General features: G+C 46.1%; 1 protein-coding gene across 1 annotated transcript in view; it reads left to right on the top strand.

Annotated features, from left to right (window-relative positions):
• Nucleotides 1-1,227: 1,227 nt before the first annotated feature.
• LOC140191234 (proto-oncogene vav-like) overlaps nt 1,228-21,005 on the top strand; it is a 185,487-nt gene continuing 165,709 nt past the window's right edge. Inside the window, exon 1 of the mRNA XM_072248435.1 lies at nt 1,228-1,588. Within this exon, the coding sequence (XP_072104536.1) occupies nt 1,385-1,588 (204 nt within the window). The 5' untranslated portion in view covers nt 1,228-1,384. The remainder of the gene's footprint in view (nt 1,589-21,005) is intronic.

Here is a 21,005-nt window from a genome sequence, read left to right as displayed (position 1 = left end):
TGCGCACAAACGACGCATTTCCCTGTGTGCTTGGATGTGCATATGATATGCGATAACAAAATGAACCTGAACTGTGAAATGTGAAATCTGAAATCACGTCAGTTTGCCGAGGGTTTGGGCAGTGAAGATGCATCAGTCGTTGCCCCATGGTCACTGTACCCATAACAACACATCACCTCCTGATCCCGCTCACCGGGTGACAAGTACCCCAAAGGCCAATGGGAGACCTCATCAGCTCCATCATCTTCAATGCCCCTGTATCTGTTTGAAATGAAGTACACAACCATTGCTGAGTTTGATCATTACCGGGCCCCAGGCAATCATCGCTGGTGATTGGGAAAACAGCCTTGAAGGTTCAGTAATCGCACTGCAGGTGACGGCATTCCTTGCAATACTAAGTAGGCTGGAACTTGCAGTGGATTGTCGAGGGAGCGCTCATTACCCGAGTTGTTATCTTTTGGGTGAATTATTAAATCAAAGTCTCCCAGGTGGAATTCAGAACAGGCAGGATCGTCACAGTCATAGAGGGAGCTTGTACAATAACAGGCCCTTTGGCCCACTGAGTTGGTACTGGCCATCAGCCCCCATTCTCATTACATTTACTTTGACCTAAGTCTGTTGTTCTCCCACATTCCCATCAACACCCCCCCTGTAGCAATCCACCCCACTTCGGAATGAGGAAGGAAACTGGGGAAACCCCAAGTGGCCACAGGAAGGTCAAGCAATTTCCACACAACATGGAGGGCCATATACAGATCGATCATGGTCTTACTGGATGCCAGAGGCTGATCGAAGGTTTTAACAAACCACTCTCATCTTGCAAAACCAGCTTTTCTTCCTTTAGCACACTGTGGGATCTTTCTGTTCGCACGCCTAGTTCCCATAACCTGCCTTCGGGCAGAGGCCCTATTTCAGCAGCACCCTCAGAGGCTGTGCTTTGGAGGGAGCCCAGAGTGAGACACAAGGGGCAGGGAGATATTTTATTGCTAAGGCTGTGTGTAGGTCTCAGTGAAACAGAAAAACACAAAAGTATCGGTGAGGAAAATACAGATTTCCTCCGTGAGCACAAGTTGTTTGCCCAAAGCAGTGTGAAATGGAGTGAATCAGGAATCAACTTCATTTGTTGCAAAGCCTTCTGGAAGTTGAGGTTCAGGCAGTGATTGCTGACTACAAATCCCAAAATGCTTTGAGGCAGTGTCAGTGAGCCCTTTATTCAAGCATTGGAAGAGGAAGGAACTGGTGGTTTAGCAAGCTGTTGCTCTCTGGAGGAAAGAATTAACAACGGAAATATAATGAGCAGGTGACTGGTGTCCTCGGAGCTTGCTTCAGCTGAATTCTCTCACTCTCCTCTTCTCTTGAACCCACGCACGCATGTCGTTGGGAGATGGAGAATTGGAGACAATGTGCCAACTGGCTGATCGACTGTAAGGTGCTGCCCCCGAATCACCGTGTGACCTGGGAGAACGCTCAAGTTTGTGACCTTGCTTGGGCGCTGAGGGATGGCGTCCTCCTCTGCCAGCTTCTCAACAACCTTCAGCCTCATTCTATCAATCTCAAGGAGATCAATCTCCGACCGCAGATGTCCCAGGTAGGTTCAAAACCCTGCACGGTCGCCTCAATTTTACTCTCATTCGGGCTGGTAGACCTAGGGGTGGGGAATACTCTCCCACAGCGCGAAGCACGTTAACGTCCTTGGCCGACCCTTCCATAGGCCATGGTATTACCGAGCAGATCCTATCAGCAGAGTTTGGTCTATGGATAATAGCAGAGAGAAGGACATTCCACTGGACTACATCACGGTTGATCTATAAGCTTTCTCTGATTTCCTTCCAGAACATTCCTGGCCAACAGTAAAGATTAACAATTATGATTTAGCTTGTCACTCAGAGACAGCTGTATCTCTGATGCTCTCTGGGCAAATTTACATTTTCTGCCTCTAACATTCCCTGAACTCTCTTGTGAGGAGAAAAGTTTTTTAGCTCTTCTTGGGTTCCTCTGAAATACCCCAATTTGGTGCCCTTTCAACATTCAGGTCAGTGCAAATCTTCTCTTGCTTCACTCCTTTCCACACTGCTAAAAATGTACAGACATTCCTGTATCTCTGAAGTACATTAGTTCTATTGGACGCAACACTAAGAATGAAAAACCTATGCTGGATCAAAGTAAGCTGCAGAGAGTTGTGGAATTAGTCAGCTCCATCGTGGATACTGTCCAAGACATCTTTCAGGAGCGGGGCCTCAAAAAGGCGGCGTCCATCATTACGGACCTCCATCACCGAGGACGGCACAAGGAAGGAGGTACCGAAGCCTGAAGGCACACACTCAGCGATTCAGAACAGCTCCTTCCCCTCCGAATGGACATTGACCCCATGGGCATATTCACTCCTTTTTTTAAATTTCTGTTTTTGCACTACTTTTTTAATACAACTGGTTATTATACATATATATACCCACTGCAATTCACAGTTTGTTTTTCTATATTTATCATGTATTGCATTGTACTGCTGCTGCAAAGTTAACAAACCTCATGACATATACTGGTGGTTAAACCCGTTTCTGATTCTGATGTCAATAAGGACAGTAGTTTTCACCTCTACTCAAACGAACTGGAGCGGTACAGTACCATGGCGGTCGGCATAACGCCTTATCATACAGGTGACCTGGGTTCAATTCCTGCCGCCGTTAACTGTAAGAAGTTTGTACGTTCTTCCCGTGACCACGTGGATTTCCTCCAGGTGATCCGGTTTCCTCCCACAGGCCAAAGACGTACCTGTTAGTAGGTTAATTGGTCGTTGTAAATTGTCCCGTGTTTAGGCTAAGAACATAAGAAATAGGAGCAGGAGTAGGCTATTCGGCCCATTGAGCCTGCTGCCCCATTCAGTAAGATCGTGGCTAATCAGGCCATGGACTCTTCTCCACCCACCTGCCTTTTCCCCATAACCCTTAATTCCACTACTCTGTAAAAAGGCTAGGTTTAAATCAGGGATTGCTGAGTGCTATGGGTCAAAGGGCCCAAAGGGGCTACTCTGCGCTGTGTCTCATTAAAATTAAAATTAAACTACCTTGCTTCATATGATAAGGGTCACCATTCAGGCCCTCGAGTCTCTTCCCAGTCTCTGAGCAATCCCATCAATCCTATCCTGTCCCTCTGTTCACTCACCAACACTAGGGACAGTTTAGAGTAACTCCTGAAACTATTAACCAGCACAATTTTGGGAAGTGAGATGAACTGGGTGGGGGAGCACGTGAAGTCAAAAGGAGAACGTGCATACTCATACGGACAGCACCCTAGGCCGGGATCAAACTAGGGGTTACAGGAGCTGTGAGGTGTCACTGCCCCACTGTGCTGCCCGATGAAGTCCACAGTCTCGGGAAGTAGGACAACCACAGGACTTTGATGAGGAGATATTTCTTACTTGTGAATCCACCTCCGAAGCTTCCTCATTGCATGTTTCTGACTGGGATCAGTGCGGGATTCGGATCTTGTAGGAGCAGATAATATTGGGATAGGATGTGGATGGGGCAGGAAGAGCTCGGAATGAGGGGTCGGCAGGCCAATTCTCCATTTTCCATTGGTGCCAAAAACAGCTGGGATTATATTAGCTAATGTAAAGTCGTCATGAACATTGGGATTGATGGCACGGGACAGGATTTAAAGGAGGTTCATGAAAATTATTGGGTGGCTTGTCATATGCAGAGCGTTTGATGGCTCTGGGCCTGTATTCACGAGAATTCAGAAGAATGAGAGGTGACCCCATTGAAACCTATTGAATGATGAAAGGTCTCATGTGGAGAGGATGTTTCCTATGGTGGGAGAGTCTAAGACCAGAGGGCACAGCCTCAGAATGGAGGGGTGTCCTTTTAGAACGGAGATGAGGAGGAATTTCTTTGGCTAGAGCGTGGTGAATCAGTGAAATTTGTTGCCACGGGTGCCTGTGGAGGCCAAGCTTTTATATTTATTTAAGGCAGAGGTTGACAGATTCTTGACTGGTTAGAGCATGAATACGGGGAGAAGGCACAAGATTGGGGCTGAGAGGAAAAACGGATCAGGCTCAATGGGCCAAATGGCCTAATTCTGGTCCTATGTCTGTAGCCTTATGGTCGTAAGGATTAGGAAAAGTTCAGAGGGATGTGAGGCCAGTGCAGGCAACGTAATGCATGTTCATGAGGTAATGTTGCAGCTCTATGAAGCCCACTTAGACCACACTTAGAGTATTGTGTTCAGTTCTCGTTTCCTCATCATAGGAGGGATGTGGAAGCTTTAGAGAGGGTACCGAGGAGATTTACCAGGACACTGCCTGGATTGGAGAACACATCTTATGAGGAGAGGCTGAGCGAGCTAGGGCTTTTTTCTTTGAAGGAAGGAGAATGAGAGGAGACATGAGAGAGGCGTATATGATTACCAGTGGCATAGGTAGAGTGGGCAGCTGCACCTTTCCATCAGGGTGGCTATGGCTAATACTAGAGAACACATTTTAAAGGAGTTAGGAGGAGAGTATAGAGGAGATGTTAGAGTTATTGTTTGACACACAGGGAGTGGTAAATGCCTGGGAGACACTGTCAAGGGTAGTGGTACTGTCAGGGGTATTAGAGACATTTTAAAGACTCATAAGGTAGGTACATGGATGTATGAAAAATGAGGGGCTACATGCTATGTAGCAGGAAAAGGTTAGCAGGAAAAGAGTAGGCTCAAAGGTTTTGGGATGAACAGCCTGATCTGTGCTGTACTGTTCTATGTTTTAAATAGGACCGGCTATGTTCAGCTGTGGACCAGCTATGGAGCATAGGATCGGCTATGTTCTATGTTTTAAATAGTTTAGATGGAGGAGGAGGCCTGAAGGACCTGTTTCTTTGCCGTAGGACTCCATGACTACCTGGGCTGGCTGTAACATACACTGATGGCAGCTTTGCTCCCCAGCTGCCAAGGCGTTGGCTCTTTGATTCCCTCCCCAAATCCCTCCCCACTACCTCCCTCATCTTGCAGTTCCTTGTCACTGTCCTGGTTTCTCCTCTAGTGAAGTCTGTAGAAACACCTCCAGCTGACACGAGGGAACTAACACCAATCACCTTCATTTTATTCAATGGAAGGATATCCTTACTGGCCTAATGGATTTGTCCTTGAATAGCCAGGCTGCTGTACCTGCTGCCCAATGGGAGCTGTGAGATGCAATGGCCTTAATGGTACCTGCTGAATGAACTGTAGTGATGAAATGATCTGTACAGATGGCAAAACAGCTTTTTGCTGTATCTCAGGACATGTGACAATGATAAACCAATTTATCAACAGTGGAGGATTAATGGAGACTGTTCTGCTTGAGCTGGGAGCATCCAAGTGTAAAAACAAATGGGAGATCAGGACATTAGCAAGGTGGGTGAATGATATAGGTGCTATACATGGAAGTCCCTTTACAACAGAAATGAGGAGGAAATTCTCAAGGCAGAAAGCATTGAATCTGTGGAGGTGTGGAGGCCAAGTCATTGGGTGTATTTCAAGGATAGGTTAATAGACTCCAGATTAGTATGGGCATCAGAGATTACTGGGAGAAGGCAGGAGAATTGGGTTGAGAGGGACAATAGATTAGCTATGATTGAATGGCAGAGCAGATTCGATGGGCTGATTGGCCTAATATTGCTCCTATGTTTCATGGTCTGATGGTCTGGTGTACAAGATGATGAGAGTCATTGAGCATGTTTTATGAGAATAGGTTGAGTGAACTTGGCTTTTTCTCCTTGGAGCGACAGAGGATGAGAGGTGACCTGACAGAGGTGTATAAGACGATGTGTGGACAGTCAGAGGCTTTTTCCCAGGGCTGAAATGCCTAGCACGAGAGGGCACAGTTTTAAGGTGCTTGGAAGTAGGTACAGAGGAGATGTCAGGGGTAAGTTTTTTTATGCAGAGAGTGGTGAGTGCGTGGAATGGGCTGCCGGCGATGGTGGTGAAGGAGGGAGATACGATAGAGTCTTCTAAGTGACCCCTGGACAGGTACATGGAGCTCAGAAAAATAGAGGGCTATGGGTAACCCTAGGTAATTTCTAAGGTAAGGACATGTTTGGCACAGCTTTTGATGTTTCTATGTCTATGAATTTCCATGAACCCCAGAAAGAGTCCAGGAACGAGTAGGGACAGGAGCAGTCTGTCGTGTATTTCAGATTTCAGTTATATTTGAGTAATCTGGTAAATATATTGTTTGGTTACGCTTTCTTGTTTGTTTAAATAATTTATTACGGGTTATATGCATAAATATGTGAATTGCGTACGTCGTCGTGCCACCACATGATATCCGCACACCTCGCTTAAAGTAAACACAAAGTTAGACCCACATTTCAGTCTCCTATGTTCTCCTTTGAATTAGCTTAATGTTTTGAAGTTACAATATGTAAGACAGCCTCACTGAGCTATTGTCTGGGTGGGTGAATACTGGCTGGGTGGCGCGATAGTGGATCATAACACTATTACAGCACCAGTAAACTGGGCTCAGTTCACACCACGGCCCATGAGGGGGTTGTTCATTCTCCCCGTGACCGTGTGGGTTTCACTCCGGGTGCTCCAGTCCCCTCTCGCATTCCAAAGACGTTCGGGTTAGTAGGACGATTGGTCACGTGGGCGGTTCGGGCTCACTGGGCCAGAGGGGCCTGGTGCCATGCTGTATCTCTAAAGTAAAATCAAAAAGAATTCTTTTTCCTGAGCACTCCTCTCAGTATGTTAAACAAGCTTGGAGACACGGTGCACGGTGAGACGACAGTTCAGTCTGATTTCTGGTGTGCTTTGTGCGGAGTTTGTTCATTTCTCTTTGACCACATGGGTTTCCTCCAGGTGCTCGGGTTTCCTTCCGCATCCCAAAGCACACGATTATGTGTCTCTCATGCACAACTGTCTGTTAGAATCTGAGCAGCTCGGGAAACAGGAAGAATAAATTGGATGTGGGTAGGAATACCATGATGATTGGTTGGAGGATAGTGCAGACTTAGTAGGCCTGTGGGACTGTTTCCAGGCTGTAGTGTATTCCTCTGAAGAACAATCATTCTGCTGGCAAAACAGTAGATTCAATCATATATGAACCAGTTCTGAAACAGAACTGTCTGTCACTTTCAAACCAGGATACAGATTGCAGTGGAACAGGGCCGTGTATCACAGTGGAACAGGGCCGTGTATCACAGTGGAACAGGACTGTGTATTGGAGTGGATCATGGCTATTTATCACATTAATACAGAAGCACAATGTATTGCATTCAGGAGAATGCACCATAACAAAACACATAGCCATATATCAGATTAGACAATAGAAATGTATTACATTAATGGCATCACTAAAAAACACAGGGCAGTGTATTGCATTAAAAACAGGGGAGGTAGAAGTAATTAATGGCTCTGGTCCTGTGTTCACTGGAATTTAGAAGATTGAACCGATTGATGTGGTCTGGGTGCTTCAGTGAAGATTGGCTCTGCACGCAGTCTGCAGTGTGCTAGCAGCATGGCATTGAACTAAGCTGAATTCTCATGCACTAATCCTAAACTCACCATCCTCTGCACTAATCCTAACCTCACCATCCTCTGCACTAATCCTAACCTCACAATCCCCTGCACTAATCCTAGCCTCACAATCCCCTGCACTAATCCTAACCTGACTATCCTCTGCACTAATCCTAGCCTCACCATCCTCTGCACTAATCCTAGCCTCACCATCCTCTGCACTAATCCTAGCCTCACCATCAAACCCACAGATAAAGGGAGGGGGGATGCTGTAGTAGTCTGGTGGGCTGACCTCTACCTTGCTGAGGCCCAGTGACAACTCTCAGATACCTACTCTTACTTACTCTTCGAACAAAATACCACGAAGGAGCACGGGGCCATTGTCTCCCACCCCATCACTGATCTTATTAGCTCTGGGGATCTCCCGTCCACTGCCACCAACTTCATAGTTCCTGCACCCCCACTTCCTGTTTCTACCTCCTACCCAAGACCCACAAACCTGCCTCTCAAGGTAAACGCACTGTTTCAGCTTGTTTCAGCCTCATGAAACTGATACCTGCATACCTTGACTCAGTGTTATCCCCTCTGGTTCAGTCCCTTCCTACCTACATCCGTGACAGTTCACACACTCTGGATCTTTTCAATGATTTCAAGTTCCCCGGCCCCGTGCATCTTATTTTCACTATGGATGTCCAGCCCCTGTACACCTCCCTCCCCAACCAGGAAGGCCTCGAAGCTCTCCGTTCCTTCCTGGAAACCAAACCCAACCAGTTCCCCTCCATCACCACTCTCCTCCATCGGGAAGAACTTGTCCTCACTCTCTATGATTTCTCCATTGGCTCCTCCCATTTCCTTCAAACAAAAGGTGCAGCCATGGGCACTCGCATGGGTCCACGCTATGCCTGCCTGTTTGTCGGTTACGTGGAACAGTCAATGTTCCAAGTCTACACCAGTATCGCTCCACAACTTTTCCTACTGTACATCGACTACTGCGTTGGAGATGCATCCCACATCCATGCAAAGCTTGTTGACTTCATCAACTTTGCCTCCAACTTCTAGCCTCCCCTCAGATTTACCTAGTCCATTCCGACACAACCCCCCCGCTTCTCGATCTCTCTGTCTTTGCCTCTGGAGACAACCACTGATGTCACAGCTGCCTGGACAATATCTCTTCCCACGCTGTTACATGAAGACAGGTCTTCATGCTATAGCGACTGGTCATCATGAAGCGTTTCGACAGGTTCGTCATGAGGCACATCAAGACCCTGCTTCTCCCCTCACTGGACCCCCTGCAGTTCGCGTATCGTCCCAACCGTTCAACAGACGACGCTATTGCCATCACCCCTGCACCTGGCCCTCACCCACCTGGAGAAAAAAGACACGTACGTTTGAATGCTGTTCATAGACTTCAGTTCAGCATTCAACACAATGATTCCTCAGAGACTGATTGGAAAGCTGAGCCTACTGGACCTGAACACCTCCCACTGCAACTGGATCCTAGACTTCCTGACTGGGAGACCTCAGTCAGTCCGGATTGGAAGCAGCATCTCCAACACCATCACACTGAGCACGGGGTCCCCCCAGGTGGGTCTCATTGGCAAGAACGATGAGTCAGCATACAGAGAGGAGGTGCAGTGGCTAACGGACTGGTGCAGAGCCAACAACCTGTCTCTGAATGTGAACAAAACAAAAGAGATGGTTGTTGACTTCAGGAGGACACGGAGCTACCACTCTCCGCTGAACATTGACGACTCCTCCGTAGAGATCGTTAGGAGCACCAAATTTCTTGGTGTTCACCTGGCGGAGAATCTCACCTGGTCCCTCTACACCAGCTCCATAGCAAAGAAAGCCCAGCAGCGTCTCTACTTTCTGCGAAGGCTGAGGAAATTCCATTTCCCACCGCCCCTACCCCCCCCATCCTCACCACATTCTACAGAGGTTGTATTGAGAGCATCCTGAGCAGCTGCATCACCGCCTGGTTTGGAAATTGCACCGTCTTGGATCTTAAGACCCTGCAGCGGATAGTGAGGTCAGCTGAGAAGATCATCAGGGTCTCCCTTCCCACCATTATAGACATTTACACCACACGTTGCATCCGCAAAGCAAACAGCATTATGAAGGACTCCACACACCCCTCATACAAACTCTTCTCCCTCCTGCTATCTGGCAAAAGGCACCGAAGCATTCAGGCTCTCACAACCAGACTATGTAACAGTTTCTTCCCCCAAGCCATCAGACTCTTCAATACCCAGAGCCTGGACTGACACCACCCTACTGCCCTCTACTGTGCCTATTGTCTTGTTTATTATCTATGGTAATGTCTGCACTGTTTTGTGCACTTTATGCAGTCCTGGATAGGTCTGTAGTCTAGCGTAGTTTTTGTATTGTTTCATGTAGCACCATGGTTCTGAAAAACGTTGTCTCGTTCTTACTGTGTACTGTACCTGCAGTTATGGTCGAAACGACAATAAAAAGTGACTTGACTTGACATGTGTAACTCTCAGTTCAGCTAGTGGCTTAATATCGGGGTGACAGCCCCCGGCCCAGCCAAACTTAAGAAATCTCGTTTGGGTGGATGCTGTGCGATGTGTCCCCTGTTACAAATCAGTCCCATGAAGTAACAAACAGTACACAATATGCGATTAAATGATTGAGCTTTAGAATTCTTAATTTGACTATATGGTTAGTAAAGAAAACAAAAAAAAGGAAAAAGGGTCCATTCTCATGAAACAGTTTAATGCACAATGTTGGAGCTCACTGATAAACCGTTCGTCCACCATCGACCTCCTCCGATCGTGGCTGACCTTCAGACCCTCACTCCAATTCCACTCTGTTCGGCGGTCTACCAACTCTCTCCATTTGCATCTTCTCTCCTCATCTCTCCCCGGCAAAAGACCGCAAATTCCCGGCTCCCAGACACACAAGAAAGAACAACATCCTACTCATTGGCTACCATGCCCCGTTATCTCTCATCATAACCTAAACATTGCTGCCACAGAGGAACCATTACCTTAGCAGTGGAACATTACGGAGGAGCCATTACATCAGCAGTGAAACCTTACAGCGTGTTACACTTGTAAAAATGCTATCCCTTCTCTCAATTCCTCTGTCTCTGCCACATCTGCTCTCAGAATGAGACTTTCCATTCCAGAATGAAGGAGATGTCCTCCTTCTTCATAGAAAGGGGCCTCCTTTCCTCTACCATCAATGCTGCCCTCAACCGCATCTCTTCCATTTTGTACACATCTACCCTCACCTTATACACCCGCCACCCCACGAGGGATAGGGTTCCTCTTGTCCTCACCTACCACCCCGCCAGCCTCTGCGTCCAGCACATATTTCTCTCTAACTTCTGCCATCTCCAATGGGATCCCACCACCAAGCACATCTTTCCCTCCCCCCAAATGTTTGCTTTCCATGGGAATTGCTCCCTACATGATTCCCTTGTCCGTTTGTCCCTTCCCACTGATCTCCCTCCCAGTACTTATCCTTGCAAGCGGAACAAGTGCTACACCTGTCCCTACACCACCTCCCCCACTACCATTCAGGACACCAAACAGTCCTTCCAGAAGAGACAATTCATCTGTGAGTCTGTTGGGGTCCTATGCTGTGTTCGGTGCTCCCAGTGTGGCCTCCTGTATATCGGTGAGACCCGATGTAGATTGGCAGACTGCTTCACCAAGCACCTATGCTCCATCCACCAGAAAAACCAGGATCTCCCAGTGGCCACCCATTTTAATTTCACTTCCCATTCCCATTCTGACATGTCAGTCCATGATGAAGCCACACTCAAGTTGCAGGAGCAACAGCTTATATTCCCTCTGGGTAACCTCCAACCTGATGACATGAACATCATGTAAACATAGAAACATAGAACACCTACAGCACAATAGGGACATGTTCGGCCCACAAAGTTGAGCCGAACATGTCCCTACCTTAGAAATTACTAGGGTTACCCATAGCTCTCTATTTTTCTAAGCTTCATGAACCTATCCAAAAGTCTCTTAAAAGACCCTATCGTATCCGCCTCCACCATCGTTGCCGGCAGCCCATTCCACGCACTCACCACTCTCTATGTAAAAAAACTTACCCCTGACATCTCCTCTGTACCTACACCCAAGCACCTTAAACCTGTGCCCTCCTGTGGCAGCCATTTCAGCCCTGGGAAAAAGCCTCTGACTATCCACACAATCAATGCCTCTCATCATCTTATACACCTCTATCAGGTCACCTCTCATCCTCCAAGCAGAAAAGGCGAGTTCACACAACCTATTCTCATAAGGCATGCTCCCCAATCCAGGCAACATCCTTGTAAATCTCCTCTGCACCCTTTCTATGGTTTCCACATCAATTTCTTGAACTTTTAGTAATGCCCCCCCCTTCACCATTCCCCATCGCCTTTTTCCCTCTCTCATCTTATCTTCTTACCTGCCTATCACCTCCCCCTTGTGCTTCTCCCTCTTTTCTTTCTCCCATGGCCTTCTGTCCTCTTCTATTGGATTCCTGGTTTGATGTTTGATATTTGATGTGTTGTCCGCTTGCATTTTGCTGTTTGTGCAATTTGTTCTTTTTTTTTGTACATTGTGTGTTTGATGTTTTCTTGAACGCGTTCTATGGTGTTTGTAAGGGAGTATGAATCTCAGAGTTGTGTTACATACACATAATTGATAATAAATGTACTTTGAATGAAGGAGGATCCCGTTGAAACCTAGCGAATATTGAAAAGCCTGCACAGAGTGGATGTGGACAGAATGTTTCATATAGTGTAAGAGTCTGGGATTAAAGACACAGTCTCAGAATAGAAGTATGTCTCTTTGGACAGAAATGAGGAGGAATTTCTTTAGCCAGAGCGTGGTGAATCTGTGGAATCCATTGTCACAGACTGCTGTGGAGGCCAAGTCAATGGGTACAATTAAAGCAGAGGTTCTTGGGTTCTTGATTGGAAAGGGCATTGTAGATTACGGGGAGAAGTTAGGAGGATGGGGCTGAGCGGGATAGTAATCAGCTATGATGGAATGGCGGAGCAGGCTCGATGGGCCGAATGGTCTAATTCTGCCTCTATGTCGAATGGCCTTGTGCATCGCAGAGCAGTAAAATGTTTTGTATTATAACAGGACAATGTAATGTATTTAAATACAAAGTAATACTTCAGACTAAAGCAGGCAATGTAAACATTAAAAGAATGAGCAAAGTGAAACAATGACAATACATCACATTAAAATAGAGAGCGATGCACAGAGGAGTTTAACACATTCTAGCAAGGCAATGTTTCACAGAAACACAGGGCAATGTATGGTACTGAAGTTATACAACGAAAGCACAGAACAACACAGGACTAATGTCACTCAAAGGATCACTTCATATGTGTACAGTATAAAACCTGAAATTCTTCCTCTTCACACACATCCACAAAGCAAAGAAACCCCATAGACTGAATGATCGAAACATGAAAGCCCCAAAGCCCCCCTACACCCTCCCTTTGCACAAGATCTGCAGAAACATTGAATCCCACCTGCACTAGCAGAGGCACTGACACCACCCCCCGCCCACCACCAGCACGTGTGCAACAGCAGAGGCCCCCAGAGCACCCTGGATCCAAAATCCATCAAATCTGCAGTCCGTTACCCAGTTCTTCAGTATCTCAGACGAACTCTCTCTCCCAGCGAAGGGAGGTCACTCCTGCAGCAACGAGATCGGAGACCAGCAACTCGCTGTTCCGATATTACAATCTTCTGCGTTGCTTCTCCAAGCCACCCCCCTATCTCGAGGACCGACAGACTCGTGCTCACAGACTCTGGCAGGACCACAACCTCCTTGAAGTGAAAAGAAAGAAATGAGGAAAGACAAATAGTTCTGTGGATGAACTAGGAGGAGTTGCCTGGGCCTGATGCCATCTTGAAAGCAATGGACAACTCACCATAATGTATACCCTCAGCGGCTACTTTAGTAGGTGCCTAATAAAGTGGACACTGAGTGTATGTTTGTGGTCTTCCACTGCTATCATCCATCTACTTAAACGATTGATGTTTTGTAAATTGAACGATGCTCTTCCATTGTAATGCATGGTTATTTGAGTTACTGTCACTCTCCTGTCAGCTTGAACCAGTCTGGCCATTCTCCTCTGACCTCTCTCATAAACAAAGTGTTTTCATTCACAGAATGCCGTTCGCTGTATGTTTTTTGGTTTTTCTCTGTAAACTCTAGAGACTGCTGTGTGTGCGGAAATCTCAGAAGATCAACAGTTTCTGAGATACTCAAACCACCCCGTCTGGCACCAACAATCATTCCACAATCAAAGTGACTTAGATCACAATTCTTCCTCATTCTGATGTTTGGTCTGAACAACTGAACCTCTTGACTAAGTCTGCGTGCTTTTATGCATTGAGTTGCTGCCACAGGATTGGCTGATTAGAATGGCTGAATGGCTCATTAGTGATCAGGTGTATGGGTCTACCTAATGAAGTGGCCACTGAGTGTAGATTTCAACACTTTTACAGTGTTGAGTTGTCCCACTACAGTAATTGATTCTGTATTGTGTTACTCTAAACTATCACCAGCTTCTATGTATTTACTTATTTAAATACTGCACAGAATAAGCCCCTCTAGCCCTTCAAGCCACCCCCCCCCCCCCAGCAATCCTCTGATGTAACCCTAGCCTAATCATAGGACAATTTACAATGACCAATTAATCCACCAGCTGGTATGTCTTTGGACTGTGGGAGGAATCCAGAGCACCCAGAAGAAACCCATGCGGTCAAGGGGAGAACGTACAAACCTCTTACATTAAGACAGCGGTGGGAATCGAACCTGGGCTGCCTGTGCTGTAAAGTGTTCCACTAACCACGAGGCTACCGTGTTGCCTGTGTTGTGATGACTCAACCTTGGCCTTTGAAGATAGGACTGGTCATTAACTTATCTCTTGTGGGCATCTATGATGCAGACATCAGTGGCGATGGCTCCCCTCTGTCACGACTTTATATGGTTTTGATTATGATATTCTTACTGCGTTGCTGTAGAGGACAGATCACAGATAGTTTAGTTACTAGAGTGCTGTGGGGAGATCTCTGAACACTCATGCTGTTGGCTGACGGATGCTTTTCTCAGAAGCTTCAGTGACCTCATTGAAACATATGACGACACTAAGACTGGGGAGGTTCTTCAGGCTGCAGAACCTGAAAGCAGGGGAGCAGTTTCAGGATAAGGGGCTGGCCTTTTAGAACGGAGATTCTCCCGCAGAGCTGTGAACTAATCATATTCAGGATAGAGACAGATACATCTTTAGCCTACATGGGAATCATGGATTATGACAAATGGACTAGAAGAAAGGGGAAAGGACCGATTGTCATCCATATTTTACCTCGAGAGTTCCTGCTGTTTTTATGTTGGTCTTGTAACCTCAAGATCAGTTTTCTTACCTCAAGACTTCTTTTCTTACAAACAGTTTCTAAGATCTTGAGGCTTTAAGCATGGTCTTGTGGGAATTACTCACAAGGGCCACATCATCAGTGAAGGCCAAGATATATTACCTGAATCAAGATGGAAACCCAACTCATCTCTATCCAATGAACATAACAAACTATCCATAACGATATTAAATAAAATTGGAGAAAGCATGTCACCCTGCTTAGGACCTTTTAGAATAGGTCAGAATGTATGGCAGCACTTGTGGGCTGCTGCCCCTAGCACACTCTTGGTGTGTTGGTTGTTGATGCAAATGGCACATTTCTCTGCATATTTTGACGTACAGGTGATAAATAAGCTTGAATCTTGGATTGGGCTGGTCTTGGAGTTGCTATTCTCAATAAGAGTGTAGGAGTTGATATAGAAGTTTGATAGGAGGCTCACAAAATCAGCACCAACCCCCCATCTGGCCATTCCTGTTCTCTGGTCACCAGTTCACCCTCCTAACTCCAAACCTCCCCCCACCACCCCCGTCAACTTTATGACCTTCCAACATCTCCAATCTCGTCTAGTCCTCCACCTTGTGGCATGTCAATCCATTTTACTCACTCCACTGTCTAAGTCCTGAGGGTTTGGAATTTGCTTTCTGAAATTCACTTACTGAAGCTCTTGGTAACCTAAACTGATATCGCTGGTGACTTGTGCATTGAGATTCATAGACAGATAAAGCAGGGAAGCAGGTCATTTGGCCCATCATGACTGTGCTGACAATCAGGTGTCTATTTATGCTCATCTCATTCTATTTTCCCAGTATTCCCATCAAACCACCCAGATTCCGACTACCACCCAACACTGGGGACAGTTAACCCACCACCCTGCATGTTTTTGTGCTGTAGGAGAAAACCAAGCATCAGGAGGAAAGTTGCAAGATCAGCGGGCAGTACATGCAAACTCCACGCGAGCAGCACTCAAGATCAGGATTGAGCTGGGGTCGATGGAGCTGCGATTCAGCAGCTCGACTGTTTCCACCACTGTTTCACCCATTGGTTTGCTAACGTTCCTGTGAACTACCCTGTAGTTTTTAGAGGCTCTATTGCAGTGTTGGGCTGGGTGGCTGAGATCTACAGTGAGCTCCAACCACCAGGAACAGGGTACTGCAACACACAGAAGACGTCATGTTCATTCTGCAACCAAGGAAGACCCCAGTTTGTGACACTTGATCGTACCACTGGGCCCGGACTTCTGAGGTCAAGAGAGTGGAACTGCCCCAGGGCAACGGGTTTTTCACTTTAAAAACTCTTCTGCAGAGGTTTCCTATCATCGTCGGACATGATGGACAACCAGCACCACCATTGTGGTGTCTAAACATGGGGAAATATCACGTCACTACCCGGGGTGGGGATGGGTTCTAGATTTTGCTCATATTCACCAAAATTTGTTGCTTTTTGGATGTAGGGGATATAATAATTTAAAAGGGGACCCAGCTGAGAACAGGGCTAGAGAGGAAAGCAGAACGTCCCTCTCTCTGCAGTTATTTGCAGAAGTTGGGCTATGAACTGAAAGTGAAAGTCGCAGAGGAGAGCACAATGAAGAACAGAGAGCTTGCAGAGCTGCCACACACTCAGCCAACAGCTGCATGCTCTACACATGTGAGAAGATGTACCTCATAAATTCACCTTAATCTAAACTCCACAAATACAGACGATTACACCGAGGAACGCTTGGAATATTTAAGTTGAGCAAGAGATTTAATCGGGGAACGGTAGTAAGTGGTTTATCATTGTCACATAGAACATTGAACATTACAGCACAGTACAGGCCCTTCGGCCCACAATTTTGTGCCAAATGTCTAACCTCCTCTGAGATCAATCTAGTCCTTCTGTCCTACATAGCCCTCTTTTTTCATATCATTCATGTGCCTATTTAATTTCCTCATTGCCCCTAATGTATCTCCCTTTGACACCACCTCGAATGTAACAACTGTCACCTTACGCACCCAACACTTCCTGTGCAAAGAATTTATCTGACATCCCCATATACTTTCTCTAATGATCTTAAAATTATATCCCTTGTATTCAAAGATTCAATTTACATTTATTATCGGAGTATGTATGCGGTATAGAACCCTGAGATTCGTCTTTCCACAGACAGCCACAAAACAAAGATGACCACGGAACCTGTTTAACGAAAACCATCAAACCCCCAGCGCGCAAACAGAGAACAGATCGCGCAAATGACAAGAAAAAAGAACAGAGCGAAAAACACAGAATACGAAACACCAAATCACAAAGGAATCCACAGAGTCCAGGCATATTCGTTCAACTCAATTCAGTTCAACCCATTGCTGCATCTCTCGCTATCTGCAAGCTGCAGTGACAGTCCACCATGACCAAAACTGCACAAAACAGTAAACAAAAGGAGCGGCCAGAACCCAGAAACACATCATAACATGAACTACAGAGTCCACGCCACAAACCGCATCGATGAAACCTTGCCCAAGACCCAGGGATTCCAGCGTTGCCCTCCGACAGCATCAAGCAAGAGGGAGGGAGAGGGAGGGAGAGAGAGCGAGAGAGAGGGAGGGAGAGAGAGAGAGACCATTCACACGTAGGCACCTTCCTCCAGGAGCAACAAACGAGAGGGAGAGAGAGACCATTCCCACGCAGGTATGTGGTGCTGAAGACCCGCCCACTTTCCGCTCTCAGCCGCTTTGATTTCAATCTTCCTTGATGCTTTAACTGGTGGGGTGTGTGAGAAATGGAGTTGATCATGGGCTTGCACCCCACCTCCAGACTCCTTGGCTTCGAAACCTCGGCAAACTCCTTCAGAGGCAGCAAAGCACCGGGGCGCTTGATCGGCCTGAAAACACACTACCAAAATGTAGATCACAGGCTCTGGCAGTAGCAGAACCTCATTTGAAAGGGAAAGAAGATGTAAAAGAAGTATTTTGTGAACCATCTGGAGAATGTTGCTCTTGGTTGTGTTGTTCACCGATGTCATCTTCCGGAAAAGCCATTCCTGCCCTGGGAAAAAGTCTCTGCTTATCCACCCGATATGATCTTGTGCACCCGTATCAATCTACGGTGCATCCTTCTTCGCTCCAAAGAGAAAAGCCCTAGCTCACTCATCCTATCCTCTTGAGACATGCTCCCTCATCCAGACAGCATCCTGGTAAATCCCCTCTGCACCCTCTCTAGATTCTACATCCTTCGTATAGTGAGGTGACCAGGCTGAACACAATATTCCAAGGCAGTTTCACCCAGGTTTTATAGAGTTGCAGGATGCAGTGAACAGCTTTTATTTGTACACCACACAATCGAGATCCATTTCAAGTTCAAGGTTATCGTCATCTGACTGTGTATATATGCAACCAAATAAAACAATGTTCCTCCTTAGCATGCTGCACCCTCAATAAAACAAAATATTACCACAAAAGATTCAGAAAGATTCAAGATTCAAGATTCAAAAGATTCAAAAAACTTTATTGTCATTCTAACCATACATCAGCTCTGCAGGGCAGAATGAGACAGCGTTTCTCAGGGGCAGTGCAATGCAGCACAAATAAGTAAATAAAGTATATATTAAAATACATGTGAAGTGTGCAGCACAGGTAAATATTAAACAGCATAGTAAACAGTAACCAGCGCGCTGTCCTGGTGATGAGACCTTGGTGGTGACAGGGTATTTAGTAGTCTCACAGCCTGAGGGAAGAGCTGTTACCTACTCTGGCAGCCCTAATCCTGATGCGTCTGTTCCTCCTTCCTGATGGTAGTGAGTCAAAGAGATTGTGGGATGGGTGGTAGGGATCCTCGACAATGCTTTGGGCACTTTGTCTGCAATGCTCCCGGTAAATGTCACAAGTTGGGGGAGGGGTGTGGAGAGAGACCCCGGTGATCCTCTTGGTGGTTTGTACTATCCTCTGTAGGGTCTTGCAATCTCATGCCTTGCAGCTTCTGTACCACACAATGATGCATTCAGACAGGGCACTCACTCAGTGGTGCTCCTGTAGAAAGTTGTTAGAAATGGGGAAGGGAACCTAGCACTTCTCATTCTCCTCAGAAAGTACAGCCGTTGCTGTGTTTTTTTGAGTAATAAGAGGTGATGTGTGTCCAGATAAGATCGCCCATTAGGAGCACACTAAGGAACTTTGTGCTCTTCACTTTCTTCATGGCAGAGTCATTGATGAGCAATGAAGAGTGGTCAACCCGTGCCTTCCTGAAATCCACAGTCACCTCTTTTGTCTTGTCCACATTGAGACTCAAGTTATTGTTCTCACGCCATCTGAGAAGTCTCCTCTACCTCCTCCCTGTATGCCAACTCAGTACCACTGGGCAGTAATCATTTAGACTAGCTACCATCACGCTTGTGGGCACCAGGATGATGGTGGCTGCCTCGAAGCCTGCAAGAACAGTAGAGTGTTGCAAAGAGATATTAGATGTGTCCATTAAGACCTCTGTTAGATGGTCAGAATGCTCTCCACCGTATATCTGCAAACGTCTCCATACTGTTTGGCTGCCTGTTCTCCGTATCAACTATTTAGCGAATAACAAATGACAACATAGAAAACGTAGGTCTCTTCTTGTTGTCTCTGTGGAGAGATCATATAAAGCTTAATTAAGATTATCTTAAAGACTATTGGATCAGGGGTTAGAGCAGGGACATTCCGCTGAGGTAAGTAATCACACAGGATCTCTGAAATTTGGTCTAAGCACCATGTTTCTGTTTCTAATGTTCACAAGTCCCAGTATCTCCTTTATTCATTCCAGAAAGATACAATAATACAAGTTATCAATAGAGGGATTTTATCAATGAAAGAATTTACATTTATTTATTGAGATACAGTGCAGAATAGGCCCTTACAGCTCTTCAAGCTGCACTGCCCAGCAATCCCCTGAATTAATCCTCACCTAATCATCGGACAATTTACAGTGACATATTCTGTGGAATCCGTTGCCATGGGCAGCTGTGCAGGGAAGTCATTGGGTATGTTTAAGGCAGAGGCTGATAGATTTTTGATCAGTCAGGTCATGAAGGGACACGGGGAGAAGGCAGGCGATTGAGGCTGAGAGAGAAATTGATCAGCCATGATGAAATGGAGGAGCAAAATCGATGAGCCAAATGGGCTAATTCTTCTCCTATATCTTATGATTTTATGGGTCAATTAACCGATATGCCTTTGGACTGCGGGAGGAAACTGGAAAACCCAGAGAACACCCATGCATTCCTCGGGGAGGGCGTTCAGAATTCTTACAGATGAAGTCAGAATTGAACTCTGAACTCTGACCCCCCCGCCCCCAAGCTGTAATAGTGTTGTGCTAACTACTACTCTGCCATGGCACCCCAACTCCCAGTAATCTTTGGCAGTTACTTTCACTTGCTACTGTTCTACGCAGACTCCCTCTTAAACAGGGGTTCTCAACCTGCAGTCCACGGATCCCTTGGATAATAGTAAGGCCTCATGATGTAAAAAAGGTTGGGAACCCTGCTCTGGAATTTGCTTCACTCAAGTCTGTTGCAACATTAGGTATCCATTAGGCATATTAAATGATACTCAAGGTGTTAACATTAAAGGATTAATAATCTGCCATGTATTAGTAGATCACGTGATGACTATGTTACATTGTCCTCTAGTATTGGAATTAGGAAAAACAGGAAAGGAAATAAATATCCAACTAAATCTATATTATTACGGTCAAGCTGAACTTTAACAGAGGCCTTGGCATGATGTTTTTGACGGACTATCCTTCACAATGTGGCTGTAGGTGGGCACTGTTTTCAGAGGCCTGATGCTCAGCTGTTACAGGGTTAATAGTTCATTCTTTTATATCTCTGCCTGCTTCTGTCAAGGAAACTTGTCCAATGGTAAATGCAAATCAAAGGCGCTATTGACAATGGTAAATCTGAAAGGAAAAAAATAGATAAAATGCTGGAAATGCACGGGTTTCTCCCAAAACTTTTAATCTCTTCAGTGGTTTTCTATCCTCTGATATGGGATGTCTTCTCCATCAGGATCTTGCTTGATTTGGGTTGTGATATGTTTTGAGTCATCTCCATCTTCAGCAATGTGGACTTCATTCCTCTCTCAGTAGCAACTGCCCTGCAGTAGTTTCCTGTCAACCCCAATTGTACTTGTG

The sequence above is a fragment of the Mobula birostris genome, chromosome 32 (genome assembly GCF_030028105.1).
Source record: "Mobula birostris isolate sMobBir1 chromosome 32, sMobBir1.hap1, whole genome shotgun sequence".
NCBI classification, from domain to species: domain Eukaryota; kingdom Metazoa; phylum Chordata; class Chondrichthyes; order Myliobatiformes; family Myliobatidae; genus Mobula; species Mobula birostris.
The sequence above is the reverse complement of the archived record's forward strand: the minus strand, read 5'-3'. Positions and strand labels throughout refer to the sequence as shown.